Source organism: Olea europaea, chromosome 11, assembly GCF_002742605.1.
Source record: "Olea europaea var. sylvestris chromosome 11, O_europaea_v1, whole genome shotgun sequence".
Lineage (NCBI taxonomy): Eukaryota > Viridiplantae > Streptophyta > Magnoliopsida > Lamiales > Oleaceae > Olea > Olea europaea.
Window position 1 is genome coordinate 26,481,758 of NC_036247.1, and position 21,369 is coordinate 26,503,126.

Sequence of the window (21,369 nt, forward strand, 5' to 3'; positions counted from 1 at the left end):
CAAGTTATCCTAGTATGATCATCAATAAATAACACAAACCACCGAGCGCTTGTGATATCTTTGACTCTAGACGGTCCCCATATGTCACTATGAATGATTGAGAAAGGCTGGGAAGTTTTGTACCCTTGGATTGGATAGTGATTTTTCACATGTTTGGAGAGTTGACACACTTCACATTGAAAGAACTCGGCATTGCTATTATGAAATAATGTAGGAAATAACCTTTTTAAATACAAGAAATTGGGATGACCTAATTTATAGTCCACAACATGATTGCACTATTTTTATTAGACAAATTTTGATAAACAAAAAGCGACATACTACTTGCAGTTTGAGCTTGTTTAGGATTATTAGGACTTTTGAGGAGATAGAGCCCTGCACACTCCTTAGCATTGCCAATCATCCTCTTTGATTCCAAGTCCTAAAATTCACAATGATCGAAGGAAAAATTAGCGATACATTTCAGGTCCTTGATAAGCTTGCTAATGGACAATAGATTGCAAGTCAGATTTGGAACCAAGAGAACTGAATTTAGAGTTAAGTTATCTGCAATAATAACAGATCCAATTCCAGCAACCTTAGATAATGATCCATCAGCAATTCGAACCATAAAATTCTTAGAAGTTGGGGCATATTTGTGAAACAGATTAGCATTACCAGTCATGTGATCCGATGCACCGGAATCAACAATCCATGAGCCGTTTTTCTCCATTTAAGCGCTCAAAGCAGTTGAAAAGTTACCTGCTTGAGCAACTGATCTAGAAACTGTGGAATTGGGAAGAGAAGAGGATTGTTGACTAATCAATTTCTTCAGTAACTCAATTTGCTCAATAATGAAAAGGTTGGTATCTGGTGCAGGTTTTTCTCCTCCAGTGGACATGAAGCCACGGCTTTCAACAGCTACTTTCGATTTCCAGTCAGCCGGCTTTTCGTGTAGTTTCTAGCAAGTGTCCCTTGTGTGTCCGAGTTTCTTGCAGTGGTCACACTAGGGTCTTCCTCCTCTTCTTTGTCGGCTGTTGTCATTTGGTAAATTATTTGCATGGCTTGCCACAAGAGCAGAACTCTCACTCAGGTTTGGTGAGACTTGGTTTCCCATCATAATCTTCTTTCTGCTTTCCTCTCTTCTGACCTTAGCAAATACTTCTCTGATCGGAGGAATTGGCTTCATTCCTAGGACTCTTTCTCTTACTTTATTCAGATTTTTATTGAGACCAAATAAGAATTTAAAAATTCTTTCCTTATCGACAATCTTTTTGTACTTGAGACTACATTCTGAACAGCCAAGTTTAGCACCATCAAAAAGGTCTAGTTACTGCCAGTATCTATTTAAAGTATTAAAATACTGTGTAGCAGTAAGTTTCCCTTGACGGAGATCATTTAGGATACCTTTTATCTCAAATAATTCAGAAGTGTTTTCATTATCTGAGTAGGTTTCCTTAGCTGCATCCCAGATTTCGTTAGCGGTCTTGTAGTACATGAAGTCCTCTCTGATTTCTTTGGTCATGGAATTGATTAACCATGACATCACCATGCCGTTTTCTGACTTCCAAGCCTTATATTTTGGATCTTCCATCGAAGGTGTAGGCCTTGCCCCAATTATGAAATCGTCTTTTCCCTTCCCACAGATGAATAGCATGATTGAGTGACTCCATTGGAGGTAATTATTTTCACTCAACTTATGCCCAGTGATAGGCATAACAAAGCTATCAGATCCGCCATTAATGTTAGAAGGGGTGTCTTCTTGGTTGGAAGTTACATCAATTGAGGAGGAAGTGGCTGGAATTGCCATTCCGATTTTTACCATTTCAATGGATACAGATCAAGCTCTGATACCATGAAGATTTTAGAGAGGAAAACTCTAATTTTTATTCACTTATTTACAAAGAAATAAACTAGGACATTTATAGGAAATCCCAGACTACAAGCTGTCACTAGATCTCCTTAATTTTAGCTACAGTTGGAACAAATGGAGAGAATCACTCTTTTATTTAAATAGAAAAACAAATCAACATAAAATTAGAAATTGATTAGGAACAAATTCTAGAATTCCATATCGATGTCAAAGTTGTAGCCCATGATTTTAGTTAACCACTTTTGATGCTCCTCGCTTACCAAACGCTGTTCCAACAAGAACTTCAAGCTTCGTTGGTTTGTTCGTACCACGAAGTGTCTGCGCACTAAATAATGGCACCATTTCTGAATGGCGAACACAACGGCCATCAATTCTCTCTCATAAACTGACCTTAGCCTTGGGCTCTGGGGAAGTACGGTGCTGAAATATGCAATGGGGTGGCCTTTCTACATCAACACCGCCCCTAACCTATGACCAAAAGCGTCTATCTCAATTACAAACTCCTGGGAAAAATTCGGAAGTGCCAAAACAGGGATACGGACCATGGCTGATTTTAAATTCTGAAAGGCCTCCTCTATCTTGTCATCCTATAAGAACTTGTCCTTCTTCAATAGTTCAGTAAGGGGCTATGCAATTTTGGCATACCCTGAAACAAAGCGTCTATGGTAGTCGGTAAGCCCCAAAAATCCTCGAAGCTCCTTGAGATTGCGTGGACTCGGCCAATTATACATTGCCTCCAATTTAGTACGATCTGCAGAAACGCTGTTATCATAAATAACATGGCCCAGGTACTCAATTTCCCGTTGACCGAACAAGCATTTCTTGTGATTGGCATACAACTGATGTTCTTGGAAAATCCCGAGTACTGTCCCCAAATGTTGTTGATGCTCTTCCATAGGCTGATTGTAAATCAAGATGTCATCGTAAAAGACTAGTACGAACTTCCGTAGATATGGTTTAAACACCTCATTCATCAAATACTGAAAGGTCGTCGGTGCGTTTGTCAGCCCGAAGGGCATTACCAAGAATTCATAATGTCCTTCATGAGTACGGAAGGCGGTCTTTGGTATGTCTTCCAGCCGAACCCGAATTTGGTGATACCCTGATTTCAAATCTAACTTGGAGAATATCCGAGCTCCTTGTAATTCGTCTAACAACTCATCAATAACTGGGATCGGAAAACAATCGGGTACAATCACTTTGTTAAGGGCCCGGTAGTCTACGCAAAACTTCCAACTGCAGTCCTTTTTCTTCACCAAAAGGACAGGACTGGAATAGGGACTGAAACTGGGCTGAATAATTCCCGTTGTCAACATGTCTTTGACTAGCCTCTCTATCTCATTCTTCTGAACATACGGATATTGGTACGGCCTGACATTTATTGGCCTTGTCCCAGGCTGTAGAATGATTGCATGATCCCTCGATCGTGGAGGAGGAAGTTCGTTATGCCATTCAAACACGTTATATTTCTGCAGTAGTTCCCTAATTGGGTTGGGAACCTCAGTTGTCTTCTCCGCAGCCTCTACTCTTAGACTTCCTAATTCCAGCAAGATGCCCTGTTCTCCCACGTTGAAAGTTTTCACCATCGATTTTAAGGACACTTGCGTTTTATCCAAACTCGGGTCCTCCTGCAGTACAATGGTTTCCCCTCCAACCTTAAAACGCATTGTTAGGGCTCCCCAGTTCACTTGCATTTTCCCTAGAGTCTCCAACCATTTCATCCCTAGGATTACATCTGTACAGCTAAGTCTTAGTGGAAAAAATTCTTCGACTACCTCGATTCCTGGCAGAGAAACCACCACCCCTTTACAAACTCCCTCGCTTTTAACCGATAATCCAGTTCCCAATTGGATACCGAAACTGGCCGAACCTATCACTCTCAACCTAAGCTTTCGAACAAGTTCTTCGAAAATGAAATTATGGGTAGCTCCACAGTCAATCAGGACAACAGGCTGCCCTAAAATTCCCCCCCTAAGCTTCATCGTCTTGGGAGCGGTAAGACCCACTACAGATTTAATAGACAATTCCACCGTGTCCCGAATTTCCTCCTCTTCCATCCCGTCAACCTCCTCCCCAAATTCTTCGCTGTCTTCTTCCTGCACCACTAAGATCTGCAGTTCCTTGTTTCTACATTGATGTCCCGGGCTATACCGCTCATCGCAACGGTAACACAGCCCTTTCTCTCTCTTCGACTGTAATTCCGCATCAGTGAGTTGCTTGAAAGGGGACCCACCCTTCACTACTGTTGACGAGCACTGCGTAATAGGCACAGCCGCCTTGGGAGGCACCATAAGGGCTTGCCGTGCTGGTGCTATGGACTGGGTCGATTGAATTGGGGATAAATTCCGGTAAATTGGGCTGATTGTAGATGGGCTGGGTATGGACGGTTGGCTACTATGGTTTTTAGCTTTAAGCGGGCCACTCTATAACTAGGCTCACATTAAGGACTCATTACGGTCCTCAACCCATTGGGCCATTTCCATGATTTGGCCCAATCCTTGCAGCCTGATCATTCTCACTTCAGCTCTTATGGCCGATTTCAACCCATTTATGAAATTTCCTTCCAGTACAGCTTCTAGAATCTCCGGCAGAGATGCAGCGAGGATCTAAAACATTTGACGGTATTCTCTCACCGTCCCTTCTTGCTTCAACGCCAAGAGTTTTTCCAGAATTGATCCTTCTTGTGATGGCCGGAATTTGTTAAGTAGTAAGAGCTTCAAATCTCCCCAACTTCTCAATGGCTGTCGACTGACCTCCTATTGATACCAGGCCAGAGCCTCACCCTCGAAAAAGACTGTAGTGGCCTCAATCTTTTCCCAATCGGTAAATTGATTCATGCTGAAATACCGCTCCGCACGAAAAATCCAACCATCCAGGTCATCGCCGTTGAAGATAGGCAATTCCAGACGACGTCCTCGATTGTCTATTCTCCCAATCTCCTCACGGCGCAGGGGGTTCCCAGTGCTCTCCCCCATTTCATTAACTGTTGCATCTCATCGGAATTCGTCGGGAACACCGGTGGATCGGACGAAACTCGCTTCTCCTTTCTATCCCTTTCCTGTACATCCCATTTCTTCATCACCATATCAAACCTCTCCATTAATCCAGCCATGTCTCGCTGTATCTCAGATTTCATTGCACCCATCCCGTCTTGCAACTCATCGAACCTTGTTTCCAACAATGCCACTCGATCTGTAAGCGTCATTCTTGCTCTGATACCAGAATGTTAAGTCCCCTCATCCTCTGACTCCAGGTGTGGCTCCTTCTCTGGGAGTTCTGCAATAAATCAACTAAGAACCCGGAAGAATGGAACAGATTATGGAAATTCAATTAATGGAAAATAAGAGACAAGTTCCAAGGCTATTAGAGAGGCCTGGTCTCTCCCCCCTTTCTAACAGAAGAATCAGTAAAAGCCTGCCTACAATCCTCTCCCGCCCACAATTTATTCATTCCCTTACAAAGCACAATGACTATTTTACCCCTATCAACTAACTGAAGCTAAGTTAGCATCCTTCACGTTAGATATGATTGCTCCCTTCTTCTTTCTTGCATAAGTGAATCTTATGGGTGATCTATCAAAAGCCAAGAACATGAAGGATAGCCAACAAATCAATATTCGGACTAAGGTAGGCATTTCTCGAGCTTTTAACACTATTTCAGGAAATGTTAGCAAGAGTGACACATTTGGAAGATGTAACAAGATGATAATCAAGAAGATAAGTGGACGAACCAATCATGTATTTGGTTGTTCCATAATCGATGATCGACGGATTATGATAGGATTACAAGAGACGGTGAGAAGCCATCGTATACTGTGTGAGAGTGGCCTGCTTATGAGCTAAGAACGCAACATATTCATCCCATGGTACAGATATGAAATTAGACTCAGATGTTGAACTAGAATTATTCATCGGTGTAGATGCTGATTGATGGTCCTCGTTAGATGAGACTTGGTTTGTAGAACTGACAGCTTTCCATGTAAATCCCAACAAAATTCAATGGAGTGTCCTATATGATTGGAATGGGTACATTTTTTAGGTTCATGATTTCTTGAACGACCAATACCTTTAGTGTCTCGTCTGCCCACCCCGAGAGCTAAAATCACCTTTATCACATCCACTCTGACCACCCAGGATGTGTCACCTTTAGCAATAAAAGCAGAATGATCGCTAAGACTACTATATGATAGAGTGGAGCGCTGAATATGAGAAAATATCTCTGCAAGAGTGGAAAGCTCCTTTTCACCTAATATTTGTGCCCAGACCGCTTCAAACTCTGATGGAAGATTAATAAGAAAAATAACCATATCAATGTCTTACCGCTATTTTTCCATAACCATCAAATCAAGAGAGAGGGTTGATGCACTTTTCTCTCATGACATATAGCCAAAAGCTTATAATAATATTCAACAAAGCTGGAGGAGCCCTTCTCAAGCCTAAAGTATTGTTTACACGTCTCATATATTCGAGTAACATTTCCAGTTCCAGAATGTTTGAGATGCGTCCAGATTTGTTTAGCAGTAGACATATAGAGGGCAGAAGACCCGATATGAGGCTCAATACTTCCAATTATAGGATCAATGATGGTATTATCCTTTTGATCCCACTGATCATTGAGAGTAGAATCAACCTTTGTGGAGTCATTTTCTGAAGACTTTGTAGATGTCTTGTCTAAAATCAAGTGGATAAACAAATCCTTTCCTCTCAAAAATACCTCGACGCACCTAGCCCAATTAGTGCAATTTTTTAGGTACCATGGGACCAGTTAGATTGAACATCTGCATATTTGATGACATGATGCTAGTCACACCGATGCGTTAAATAAGGAGGTAACCACAACTAGCCAAAAGAGTTATACAAGATAAATTGTCAACAAAATTTAGCCAAGTTCAATGGAATAAAATAGAGCCCAAATCAATTTTGCCCAAACGTAAGGTAGCCCAACCAAACAACAACTGCCCAATACAAACATTTTACACCACTACACATGCACAAGGACCCAATACAGATGGCTCCAGCAAGACAGATTGTCGATTCCACAGCCGATTTCGCTGCATGAAAGCACATTTCGCAATCGCAATTAGCCAATTGCCGATTCTGTCGCACGATGTCACCGCCCAAAAATACCTGTCAATTGTTGCTGTAGACGCTACACAATATGAGAACTCCAACCACTTCACCAACCGAAACCACCACAGAATAACGGCAGAAATTCCAGCGAGAACCGACACCGCACACAGAACTTCGGTCGACTACTCCAACACCTAACATGAAGGTACTCACAGAAGGCAAGGGCAAGAACAGAGGAAGAAGGAATGTGAAAAAAAAAAAAAAAAATTTATCAGAAGAGGAAAAACTGGTAGAAAATACCGAACCCTAAAAGCCAAGCTTTGATACCATGTTGAGAAATGGGTTTGGTATTAACCGAGAGGAGTTTATAATCTTCCTCTCTTCTACTTTCATTATATAGACTAAATTTAAGATTACAGTTTATGGAAACTCAATATCTCATTGTCTAATATATGTGATTCCTCAATAATTTACATCCTTAACATTTCTCAAAATGAATCACCTTTCCTCTCGTGCCTAAAATGAAAAATTTTAAAATTTATTCTGACATGGGGAAAGTTATCTGAAAGGAACTGCACGGACAAACTTTTTTTTTTTTTTCTCAATTGTATTGGTAAGGTCAAATTTACATATGGCATGTACAAACATGAGTAATTTTATGCATGTGTGTCATATATTATATGATTTGTACATTTTCTTTCACCAAAATGAGCATAACTTTTACCCTGCCTGTTCACTTAAAAGGTTGCAGTACCCTTATCCTTAGTTTCCAAAAGAAATGTGCTTGTCAGGGAAAGTGCGACCTGCTCATTTGTTCTGCTACTTTACGCTGTAAAGTTTTTGTGTCGCCCTCTCTAGTAAAGCTCTTTTCTTCAGTATCATGTATTGGTTTTTCTTTAAGGCCCACAGTGCGCTCATGGCGGAGGAGGAGGCAGCTGCTTTATCAGTATGGGCTACTGCATGCTTATGTGGTTCCTTGCGACTGGAGCATGTAAGTTCATCACACATTGAAGAAAATAAATTTCTGCCAAGGGCATACTGGTTCTTAAGGCTTCCAAACCATTTGAAGCCTCATGAGTTTGTGAAGTATGATTTTTGAAAATTTTGCTTTCGCTGGCTGTGGTTCTCAAAGGAGGTTAGAATTAAAAATGCAAAAAAAATCATATTTTATGAAAGGTTTCGAAAAGGTGTAATCCATGATAATCATTGGCTTGCTTAAAATGTTCAGATAGACATAATATAATGCGCTGTACACACTTAGCAAGGAAAGTCTACGGTAAAGGATGTTGAGCATGTTTGTCTATGCTTAAAATGTTCACTGATAAATACACTACTAAAGAAGTCTGTTTTAACAAAGTGATCAATAGAAAATAGGTAAGTTACTTATTTTGATATTTAAGTTAAGAGTTACTCTCAAAAGAACTAATGCATCTACGCGTGTTTCGACACAAAAGTACTTTTTTTAATTTTAGGCAAACATGCTTGTATTACTTACTGATGCCTTTGTTTCAATACTTAGCACCTGCATCACGACATGCATATTTGAGAGGCCACTCGTGCCATCAGGCAAGTCAATAGATCATCCTTGGTGTTTGAGAGTGAGATTTCATTTGGAGACTTTTAGGACATGTATCAACAAGATTAGGTTACATAAATATTGCTTATTACTATTAACATTTTGCAGTTATTAACATTATTTGCTGGAGCTCTGCTGGAGAAACAGATTGCGGTTGTTTGTTCGAATTTGGTAAGTGTTATTTCATCCTGTTGCATGAGGAACTGTACATTCTTTTCTTGTGAATCTATGCTAAGAACTATTCTCATTGCCTTGAAGACTGAGTATTTATTAGGTATTCTATTTTAATTGTTTCTCATCAATGTCTTAGTCATTTAATCTGATACTTTTTTTTTTTTATCAATTCTTTTGATCATTAGTTCGTTGCTGAAGACCATCCTCTTTATAACTTGAACACTGTGATATGATCTATAATCAGATATAAAATTATGAGTGTCTTGTTATTGGCAGCTTGGGCTGGGCAGATTCGATGATAACTTCAGAAATTCTTATAAAGCCCTCCTAAGATGGATTTTGTAGCCGGATTCGATGTGGATGAGGTGGGCATGAGTTTTGTAAAGGTTTTGATTGGTTTTCTAAAGAAAACAATAGGTGCTAATTAACATATCACACCCACCTTGGTGCTTTATTGTAAATAATCTTTAGTAACTGCTTCACCCTTCCGAAATTTATACAAACATGACACAATTTCAGTTTCTCATTAGTAAATTATATTGCTATAAAGATATCATATAATTATTTGAAGACCTAAAAGTTGCCAATTGAGAATGGGTGAAGATTGTCCTTGCAACAACTTATTCCAATAACAGAAAAGCATAGATTTCCATGAAACACAAATTTGATCTTATCCATCTATAATTCTGTATTTTCTCTTTGCTGTGCATTTGTTACTCATCATCTCCTACATTTGAGATAAATTGTCCCCGAATTTTGTAGTATTTATTTACAACGAACAATGAAATCTATAGATTCCTTGAATCCTTGCCGAAATGACGAAGGAAAAGGGGAGAAAGCCTTTCTGTATGAAACTTGTCAGACGTCATGAATTCAATGGTGTTCATTCAAGAGGATAGCTATCCTGATTTTCAGCTCTCTCCTCATCCAAGCTTTAGCTTTTTAAGCTTGAAATTAAATTCTTCTGTTCTTCCCCCCGATAATACGATCTTTAAGCTTGAAATCAAATTCGTCTGTTGTTATATCCCCTTATAATACCATCTATAAGCTTAAAATCAAATTCTACTGTCGTTATTCTCTCTTTGATAATATGACGACTATAGTTTAAATCTAAATAGTGTGATCTTGTTTCAGGGTTTTGCATTTCTCAACAAACTTGGGGGTTGATTCTAAATCTTTCTCTTTCAAGCTTTGCTCTGTCACTTAAAATTCTCTCCCCAGATTCTCCAATATTAACTTCGTTTGAAGTGGCATGGACGGCTTTTACTGTAGAAGACACGGAATCTAAATCTTAGTAATTTGAAAATTCTCACCCTCCATGAATGAGAAGTTTTCATGCCTAATCATTCAACAACCTGGCAATAGATGCATGCCAATTTCTATTTTAGTTGTTTTGTATCTTCGCTTGGAAAGGATTTTGTGGTAGCCATCATGTTTTATGAATATGAGAGAGAATCAGCAAGGTATTCACTGGCAATCTGATGCTATGGTGGATGAAGATTATATGAAGTCATATACTCCTTAATAAGTTTATACTTCCTTCCTTGCCAAGTTCTTTCTGGATGCAATTGGTAAGAATCTGTTATATGCAATGTGATTCCATCATGACAGGCTCTTCTAACAAAATATTGCTCCTAGGAGTGACATCAATTTAAGAACATGTAAGCCACTCAATTTAAGAACATCATAGGCAAAGTATGGAATTTCCAGTGTTCTCCAGTATGCGTATGAGAACCAAGGTTAAGATCTAGGCTCCAATAACCAAATTGATGCAGAAGACTTTAGAAAGTTTCTCATAGAGCCTGGCTAGATGGATTTCGTGGTGTGAATTGATGTGGATTAAGTGGTCATGAGTTTGGAAGGTTTGAGAATAATTTTGAAGAACAGTAGGTTTACTGGAATTTGGAGGTGGTTTTGGGCGCTAATGCCTAATGGTAGTATGTAGATTACTGCCGGTTTAGGTTGTACAATTAGAATTAAAAGATTTTTTCTTCTTAAACAAGGACTTGAACTTTAAATAGGAATCTTAAAGATCTAAAGTTTTAACAGCTAAAGATTATTCTAGATCAAACATCTCTCTCTTTAAGCAAGTAAACCACTTATTACAATTAAAATAAGATACATGAGCTGTGAATGTATATTCATGACCAACAATAATTAGAAGATCAAATACAGATTTGAGTTTAGTATAATAAATACTACATAATAAAGCTATAGCGGCTTATTTGATTAACAAAACAATGTATTTCATTCTAAAAGGAGCCAATCTTTGTAATCCATGCTACCTGTATCCACTTGTTTTCTTTTCTTTTGTTTATAATATGATTAACTGCTGAAGAAAGATCTTGGAGTCTTCTGCCATCTTCAATTTTTCTTGTTTGGTATGCAGGGTATTTTGTCTGCTTCAGTTCTTTCGATTATCCCCTTGATTCGTCCTTATCAGTGGCAGAGCTTGTTAATGCCAGTACTTCTCTGTTCTCATCTTTAATCTTTCTTCGAATGTTTTGATCATGACCTGTTGATTATTTCCTTACGCTTCTCATTTAAACGTACTCCTGGATACCTTTCTATGTTCTTGGTATATTTTCTTCTTTTTCACACATTCATTTGCAGGTTTTGCCTAATGACATGCTGGACTTTCTGGATGCACCTGTTCCTTACATCGTGAGTTTCATGTACTCTTGGCTGTTTTACCTTGCCAATTTTGCATCCACAATGTTATCAACTCTCGTATTATTCATTAGAAATTGCATTTTAAATTGAGACATTAAAATGAAATATTGCAGTGAACTGCTGCTTCAACTCCATATTGCGTCACTTTGTAGAGATCTGTTCTTTTTCTTGGTTAATGTAATGCTAGACTTGCTAAGCATTTGGTATGCGGTATATTCTACTTGCACGATTCATTTCTAATCTTGTCCCAAGAACGAAATACTCATTTTTGGCATATGACACCTGTTTCACATTCACTCAATCACATATCTGCGATAAAAATATAACAGTTTCTTAGTTTTTAATGAATTTCACTGCTCTGTTAATTGGATTTAGCATCCTTAATAACGGAAAATACACATAATCTGAATCTGATGATTATTAGTATAAATGTCCATAACCACTTTTGCATACTAGATACAGCAGCCCTGAATTACACACCCAGATGCGTTCCATTGTACAGAACTAAACTAGTTTACATTGCTCATGTATTCGTAGAATTTCCCTCCATTGTGAGTATCACAAGGGTAAATCTCATAATGTGAGTAACTAAAGTAGCCTGGCAAGTAGAATGCCTGGGTTTTCCTCTCTTAACTCAGAAACCAATTGTGTTTCAGTAGTCGAACAGTTGCAAACCTTAACATCAAGCAGAAAATTATCCGTTACTTTTATTCAAATAATCAAGTACAAAGTGAATTTTATTTAAATAATTAATTACTTTTTGAGAACTAAAATAGCAATTATGTTTTCAATAAATAATTTATTTTTACATTGTTTGCATAAGTGCCTGTTTGATAGAGCTTTTGTTTACTAAAATGCTAGTCGAACTTCATTTTTAACCACACATTTATTGGACCCACAACTTAAAATCACTTTTTCACCACATATTTCATGAGACCCATTAGCTTTTTATCAACTTGTATCAAGATCACACAGCCCCTAAATCTTTTAATATAATATTCAATTGTATATAGTACTTTAGTTTGACTAATGAAGACATGGGCATCAGCAGAGATAACTGTTGATGCTTTCCTTTAACGGAACCCATTTATTGACCTAAAGATTCGAAGCACTGGACTTATCTCAATACCTATATTTTGTCTATAACGAATCCGATAAAAGTATCAGAATGCTGTATTCTTCATGTTCTGCCATTTCTTATTTTATTCAATGTAATGGACATCTAACTGCTTGGTTAGTAAAATCTATTGATACTTCTAGGTACATATTTATCAGAGTATATTTCCATGTATAGGTTAATAAAATCACAGAAAATCGGGGATTAATTCCATTATATACCTAATTATTTTCTTTCCTTATATAGCTTGTAATATTCTATAAATTCAATGTAATACACACGAGAGAATTCGTTCCGCAAATTATTGTCAATATTAAGTTGATCTTCCTAGTCACTCAGTAAATTGTACCATTTTATGATTGTACTCGAATATTTGACCATGCACTGTTCTTAGAAATGTATGAGATTTGCCTTAGTATGCAAGTAATTGACCCTAATGTTTATGTCCTACTATTCTTGCATTGTAACTCTAGCGTAGCCTTTAGAATTTAGTATCTTTTATTTATTTATGCATTCACGCATGGAGCAGGTAGTTAACACATCTATTTTGTGAATCTCTCTTCTGAGCTTCATTGTATGCTATCCATGAATCACTCAAAAATCAATATCAAACAGATTATTTGGTACATACAAATGACATTTTTGCAAGATTATGCATGCATTGCAAAAGCATTTATGCATACATTATTCAAGAACAGATGGTGGGCATGCTCTTAATTTTGAAGTAAAGAATGACAGCTAGTCCATATTTATAAATTCATCTCACCTTTGCCTGCATTCTCTTTATCTAGTTTAGTCATAAGTTAGGAAGTCTCAAATCAGGTCATAAACTTATAGTTAAGCTTGCAAAACACATGAAAGTGATAAAGCTCGTCATAGTTTCATATTTACCATGCTGTCATACAGTTATCGTTCTCAAATTGAAATTATTTAACCAAATTTTGTTATATTTTATTCTCGGGCTTCTCAATATTTTTGGACCTGTGTTCATTACATATCAACCTCAGAAATGGATTTTAAGTGCTTAGTCTGGAATTTTAGTTGATGACAGTGTGCTGTGTTTCACTTTAATCTACTCTGTGAATCTGCTCAGTTTTAGTTATTGCTTTTTCAAAGTTCGTTTATTCTTTGAACAGGTAGGCATAAAAAGCAAGACAGCTGAGTTACAGTCTAAGCTAACAAATGTCATTCTTGTGGATCTGAACAAAAACCAGGTGTGTAATTTCTGAAACAACCAATCCAAGATTAGTTGCTTGAAATGTAACAGTGTGGTCATACAAGATATGATTATGCCAATTGAATTGTGATGTTGGTCTACTACAAAGCATGTATACTACCAGAGAGAATATGGTAAGACCCTGAAAATATTTGGCCAAGAGGATATTTACCATGAACAAATATGCAGGAAATTTAAATTATTTGGAGACTTAAAATCTAGTTTTACTGAGTTCATATATTGGGGAAAAAATAAAATAGATTCCTCCAGAGTTGTCGAATCTGAAAAACGTTGGAATTTGGAAACTTGATTGGTTACTGTATATGAACAATTTGGTGATTCCAAGTACGACTCTCACCCTAGATTATAAAAGAAGCTCAAGTTTAGCTTAAGGGAAGCAATTACTCTTGTAGATACTTCCACTGGTCTTTATGTTCTGGAACCTCTTAATGCCTTGAAAGAAATAATAAAAGGTTTGGTTCAATTAGCTTTTGTACTTGAAATAATATCACAATTTTTCAAGCTTAAAATCAACATTTAGTGCCCCCAATCTTAGGCTTATTTTTCGTTTGGTAATATATGGGTCCCAATGGGGCACTTAGGAGAACTTTTTTGCATAGTTTGAATTGTCATTCTAAGTATGACTATTGGTGCTTGCTATTGTAAGAGTTTCTCCAAAAGACTAATTTTATTAAGCATATTTTGCAATATAGAGATCATCTATAAATTTAGAGAGAAGATTTTTAAATACTTCAACAGACCTTTTATCTTTTACTCTTAGCCTTTGTTTGGTAAAAATTAAAATTAAAATTTTAATCTAAGTCAAAATCAATAATTAATTTTAACTATATTTCATAGAACTCACAACTTTTCAATCATATTTCATCAACTTTTATCATAATCTGATGAAACTTTGATTTTAATTTCAACCATACAGGGGCTTAATTTTACTACTTCCAATATATATTTATTATTTTTTCCTATCTTTTGTTTTCACTAATTTCCCTCATCTTTTATATTATTTCCCTCTATTTTCTCTGTACATACTATTTAGTTGGGTCAATAAATGGAGCATTGAAAATCAGAATATTTTGAAAGCATTTATTTATAGATTGGGTATATTTTAAAATGTTAACTTGAAGAGTCTCTTGGAGCATAATTTAAAGGCCGACTCTCTAAAATAGAGAGTATTTCATTTTTTGGAGATTCTATAAATCCTTAATCCTCTAATAGCTCACAGTTGCCGTCTTTTCTTAGTCTTGTTAACATTTATAAAAGCATTTCACTTCACCATAGCTACCTAATATCTTTTCTTTTGTGTTGAGGGGATAGGTGAAATCACCAGCTATACCACAGTTGCCTCAACATAGAGAACTGTATTCGTCCCTTAGTCCTTACCATGCGAAGCTAGTAGGGGAAAGCTATTTGGGGAAGAAAAGGCCACTTCATGAATGTACTGATGTGCAGGTATGTCGTTGAACCATAACTTTTCCCGCTCTTTTTCTAAATAAGTTGAGATTTATGGATTTCTTAACTCAGATTTTAATGGATTTCTTAAGATTTATGGATCATCATGAATTTCATAAATAAGTGTTGTTCTCTTTAATCCAGCACATATTAAGTTTGAAGTTTTATTCATAATATTTACAATTTAGATAATAAAGGAACTACTTTCATCAATCTGTTTGATAGTGTATAGGTTAAGAATTTGTCCTTGCCTTCCAAATGATGGGTGTTAAAAGAAATAACATGATTACTGATTTCTATGATTCTCTGAACATAAAGAAATTGAAGAGTAGATTTTCTTTTATGGGGGTAGGTGAGAGGAGAAGAAGTTGCAATTTAGGTGCTCTGATTATTGAGCAATGTTTTCAAACACTGATTTTTTATTTTTTGAACATGTACAGAATATGGACGTTAAATTATGTTCAGATTTCCCAACACTACTTGATTTGTGGTGGTTGTTTAGCCTGTTTGTGTTCAAGTCCTAGGGTTTGATTTAGTGGGATTATAGTGATATGGTTTCAGACAGTAGCTCGTTCTGTATGCATTCACATGTAATTATGTTGCTTTTGATTTTTCTTTGAGAACTCATGGCCCTTTCATTATGTAAATCCTCTATTTAATAAAGAAAAGCTTGCTGTTCTCAACCCTCCCACCACCCACAAAAAAATAAATAAATAAACTAAAATTGTGTACAGACAAATACATAGGACTGGAAATTTCTTATTTTTATGACATGAGGCGTAGCTATTTTTAAAATCACTAGTGCAGATTCTGTTTTATGTGTATCCCTATGTTCTTAATAGCTATATTAATATCTGTAGGTTGAAGCTGCCAAAAGTTTCCTTGGAGTATTGAGGTCTTACTTGGATTCTGTGTGTTCCAACCTTCGATCTCATACAATTACTAATGTCCAATCAAATGATGACAAGGTATGTGTAATATTCTAGAATACTATAAATCTGATAAGTTGCCTAAAGTAACATTTTAAACCTTTTAATTAGTTTAAATGAATACCAGCCCCCTCCCCCTTTCTTTCCTTTTTCCTTTATCGAGGAAAGAAGTTCCTCTATTGTGAAACAATTTGCTTGTCAGAGTTACAAAATTATATACTGATGTTTATTATGTTTCATTACTGTAAGTACAACAATCTATCTTGACTTGAAATATTAGGCTCTGCAAGTCATAAATCCATCCGGAAGTTGTGATTCAAGGAAGTCTTGTTCATTTTAGTCTTTTTCAGACCTTAGATAAGCTAAAATCACCCAATGCCATGCGATGTATGATTATCTGCAGAAAAAAGTGTGCAAGCGTTCTCGTGAAAACCAAATCATGTTTACTGTAAAACTGTCCTCTACATTGCCTTCAGCCAATCACGGGACTAGCTACATTTATCTGTCTCCTGCTACTTGATATAGGGTTCCAAAAAACTATGAGCTTGCTTGTGTCACAAAATTACTTCATATAATGTTTGTATGTTTGTTGAGACATTTCCTACATGTGGCTTGTCCCTACCTGTCGTGGCTAATAAATTTAATGATTTTCTGTGTCTGATGATTTCTGTTATTTTCTGTTATACATTCCTTAATTTGTCCGTTGCTTGTCTTCCAAAGTTTTTCTGTGGAAGATTTTTAGAATCATGTGATATAACTTGCCGAGGCTGTTATGTAATCATATTCACTTAGAAGGCATACTTGGTATAATATAGAATCTAGTTTTTTCATATAGTTTATTGGTGGAGAAGGAAAATTTGAGGCTCTGATCCACTTCAAGAATCATGTGTGAGTCTGTGTATGGACATAGGTTACCAACAATTTATCCTATGATTGACAGGTATCTTTGCTATTAAAGGAAAGTTTCATTGAGTCATTCCCTAGTCGAGATCAACCTTTTATGAAGGTATGTTGGTTCTATAAAGTCAAAGCTTTCTTATATTAGAGATTTCAGCCTCATTTGTACGATGGACATCGGTTAGGTGTCTTAGTACTAGTTATGAAATATCCGAATCTCATATTGGTGGTAATTTAATATCAGATGTTTGCTAGCACTTATGAAATCATTATTGGGAGAATATAACTACTATACTGTATTCTGGTTCAACCTAATTTTTACACAAAATAATAATAAGTGATTTTTTAAATTTAAATTTGAGACAGATATCATTTGTTTTGTCCAAATTTTATGCAAGAATGATGATAAGCTATTTGAAATGTGGGGAAAAATAATTATTATCTTCTGATGACTCGAATAATTTGTTTTGATCTTTGATTAATTCATGTTGAGAATAATATACTGTTTTGTTTGACTACAGCTCTTTGTGGATACACAGCTGTTCTCTGTCCACACAGATTTTGTACTCTCTTTCTTCCAGAAAGAGTAGTGGTCTCATGCAAAGTCGGTGGAACGCACGTTTTATATGGTGAAATTCTCCGGCTTTACATAGTATAAAAGTAAGTAGTCGAAAGATGAAAGTTCCCCATTCTTCCTCAAACTCTGCACATCATATAAGCATTCTCGTGCTTCAGATATTGGTCCTGTGACTGGCAATTTTGTACCATATGTGAAAATGTAACTTTTTTTACCCAGGCAGGCAGCAATTAGAGCAGGAAACAGAATTCAATTGCTGCATTTAGTTCTCCTGACTACCTTATGCTGCCATTAAATTTGAAGCATATGGAGACAAACTCTAACTCAGCCAGCCTTAACTGGGGGACCATGTTTGGCTGGGCTGTGGAGAGGGCTGTCTCTTCGTTAAAATCTTGACCCCTCGGTAAATAAGCTCTTGTTACCAAAGTGATGCCCAATATGTAACCAATGGGACAACAGATCTGATCTGTCCAAATTGAAATTTCTCTCAAGACCTATTTAAGTGGCAAATAATTTCGTCAAAGCAATTTTCAGTCTTGTCGTGTTGATGAGAAACGACGTTAATTTCTATTATCACGATAATACATGTTTTAGGGAAAGGGTTGCTACAAATCTGAGATGAGATCTGTGGTCTTCCCACTTACTAGTAGCTTTTGTTAACAAATGGGAAGATGATTGTTCGTTTTCATTTCAAATGATCTCTTTTCATCAAGCAATATTAGCTGGTACACTGAGTTATAAATTTACCGAAGGAAACAACTACAAAATTTATATAGTTGTGGGGTCATTAATAATAATACTCTATATCAGCTGGACCACCCAGAATGTATATAAATAAATGAAAGAAAGAATAATGTTACTTGTATATGATTGTTTATATATAGATGAAGTATCAAAGAGTGTGGATAAGGATTTTTCTGTTATTATTATTATTAATTTTTTATTTTTTTGGGTCTAAAGAAATTCTAATCCAATTATATCTTATCAAATTATGCGTGTGTAAAATAAATCATTATGTACATTTAGCATAAGCGTAAAAGAAAACACCTTAATTGTTAGCAAATGCAAAAAGAATACGGTCTTAAAATTGAATAAAGTTTTTGATCATCAAACTGTTTTCTAGCAAAATAAGTATATTTTTGAATAAAATCAGAACAAGTAATTTACTTATTTTTAATTTTCATTAAATAAAAGCTAATTTACTTGGTTAAAGATTCATAATGATCCTATTAAAAGTTTATTATAATCATTGCTCAATTCTCTATGTGGAGTGTATGTCGTGTACAAGTGATACTCGTCAAATCTTCTCCAAGTTAAACATTTGTATGCTCTGACAAATAAGAAAATACAAAAACAATAATTTTAACTCCTGTCAACTCAGATTTGATATCGACAAATATTTATTCTATTACGAAGGCTGTTTAATCATGAATTGGAATCAAGTTTCTAGGTAGAAGCCTGCAGATGATAAAGCTCAATTTGTTCCTTTCTCTAGTTCCGTTTGTTAGTAATTAAGGACGAGATTATATGATATGATGTGAAATAGTAATCATAGCACAACTCAAAAACTCAAGATATTCAACTTATTAAACTCATGGTGAAGAGTTAACCATACATAGGATACCTTGTCAAACTTTAATTATAGTGTTAGAGATGGAAAGAATATTTTTTAAAAAAAATGCCTAGAATAAAGAGAATCTTTGACTAGAACATAGCAGCGCTCGAGCACCAGTGTAGCGTTGAGAGGTGGCGCACCCACCGTTCGAGCAGCGAGTTGACGGTGAGCAAGTACCAGACTCCCTGTTATGAGCGCTCGAGTGAGAGCTTGGCGAGCAGCTAACGGAAAAAGGTCGAAATCATTTCTTAGTCCATATTTTGATCTCTTCAAGGCCATACTTCAACTAATCACCCAAAACCAAACCGAATTTAGGTCAAAGTTCAACAGACCTCCATCTTGAACCAAATTACAATGTTATCAAAATCGACTTGGCCCGACCAGTTCAACCGGTAAAATTGGGAACTAGTCCCAAAATCGGGTCAATAATGCCCGATTAACCGCTTATGACTAAATCAATTAAAAATCCATTGAACTAGCTGATTTAACCGTAAACTGATGAACCGGTTGCGATTTTGTGATTTTGCTATTTTAATTTTATTTAATTTAAAAAATTTCAACTTCATGAACGAGCTTCATATGCTACAATTCAATGGTTCATAGAGAAATATCGGATGACATGCTCTTTTTCTATATGCACCTCTCTTAAATGGTTTTATAGACTTCCAATATGGAATAGTACATTTTATTGATGCACTTCTCTCCAATAATTACATAAACCTCCAATGTGGGATAATGGCATGACAAAAATGTTAAAAATTATAAAATAAGAATCTAATTAACAAATTATTAATATAAAAATAAAAAAAAAATTATTGTTTTCATAATATTTTATTATTTTTGTATGTATTTAGTACATCTGGTTTGGTCCGAGTTCGACCCCGATTGAACCTTTTGACCCTTTACCCTTCACCTTTTTTGAGTCGATTTTCAAAGCATTGCCAAATTACAATATGATGACCAGACTTCAAATATTCTTCACCTAGAGACAAATTTCATTGCAAGGCATAAACTGAACTCTTCAACAAATTATGAAACACAATCCTCCACCTCTTCCCCAATCCAATTAGGATAAACTTAATAAGTAAATATCGATTGAATCCAAGCACTGCTCAGCACAAATACCTCATATGCTAAAGTTGGAGGAATTATTGCCACGAGCAACAAAAAAAATTCACAAAACAACTCAATAATCGCCAAACAAGGGCAAAAGCACACTTTGTAATAGAATCAACTTACAAACTACTTCTCTAGAAGGTTTTTTGCTAGACTCAACACCTTCAACCATATAAAATATATACTACTAAATCAACTTCTTTCTTCCTTTGTGGAGGCCTAATATCTTTCCTGGGTTTGTCTTTAGCAATTGAATATTGTAACACCACTGGTGGTGGTGGCAAAGCAACATTACCCACAGTCTCTAAACTCGATTGAGCTACATTTTTCAACATAGACCCAAACTAAACTCCAACAGTACTATACAAAACTGAATGTCAACTAATGCACCTAATTTCTGCTGACTAATATTCAAAGATTCTGCACAATCCTACAAAACATACAATTGGGACATTTTCTATCCCTACAATGCAACACGAACATCTTTACTAACCTTTAAGACACCATCTTAACCCATGTACTTATACGCTTTTGAATCAAAAGTGCTGAAAGAGATAAGATTTCTTTTCAAATCTAGAATATATCTTACCTCATCGAGTGTTCTAACCATCACATTAAACATTTTAATTCTAAACTTTTCAGTACCAGCTACCTTACAAGGTGCATTGTTACCCATTATTACAACACATTTTGAAACTGTTTCGTATCTTGAAAACAAATCCCGATTGAGACATATATGAAAATTGCAAGTTGTATTAAAAATCTAAACCTCGTCAGGTTTGGAATCGCTACCAAAAATAATCAAAAAAATTTCCATCACTTAGCCCTTGTTTGAGCCCCATTTTTTCCATAAGAATGTATTTTTGAGTAGTGTATTGATAGTAAATGTGTGGTTAAAAAGTAAGTACAAATTTTAAATTTGCGTATAATATTATTTTATTGAAGAATGTGTAATTGAAATGCTGTTAAAATATTGTTTAAAAATGTATTTTTTTCAAAAGAATAGGAATCAAACAAGGTCTTAGCAAGTTTCTGCAATATTGGCTTCACATAAATAGTCTTGGAATAAGTTATAAACGACGTTCCAACAA

General features: G+C 36.0%; 1 protein-coding gene across 10 annotated transcripts in view; it reads left to right on the forward strand.

The window, feature by feature from the left end:
- The window catches only part of LOC111403884, a 35,596-nt gene extending 17,522 nt beyond the window's left edge, over positions 1-18,074 (forward strand). For 5 of the 10 annotated variants that reach the window (XM_023032523.1, XM_023032521.1, XM_023032524.1 and 2 more), the window contains 10 exons: positions 7,831-7,912; positions 8,441-8,487; positions 8,606-8,668; positions 11,061-11,135; positions 11,285-11,335; positions 13,598-13,675; positions 15,010-15,144; positions 16,005-16,112; positions 17,014-17,079; positions 17,492-18,074. In XM_023032523.1, coding sequence (XP_022888291.1) covers positions 7,831-7,912; positions 8,441-8,487; positions 8,606-8,668; positions 11,061-11,135; positions 11,285-11,335; positions 13,598-13,675; positions 15,010-15,144; positions 16,005-16,112; positions 17,014-17,079; positions 17,492-17,560 — 774 coding nt within the window. In that variant the 3' untranslated portion in view covers positions 17,561-18,074. Of the gene's footprint in view, positions 1-7,822; positions 7,913-8,440; positions 8,488-8,605; positions 8,669-8,947; positions 9,037-11,060; positions 11,136-11,284; positions 11,336-13,597; positions 13,676-15,002; positions 15,145-16,004; positions 16,113-17,013; positions 17,080-17,491 lie in introns of those variants that run through there. The other 5 variants (XR_002704585.1, XR_002704586.1, XM_023032525.1 and 2 more) reach the window with 5 other exon arrangements.
- The last annotated feature ends 3,295 nt before the right edge of the window (positions 18,075-21,369 follow it).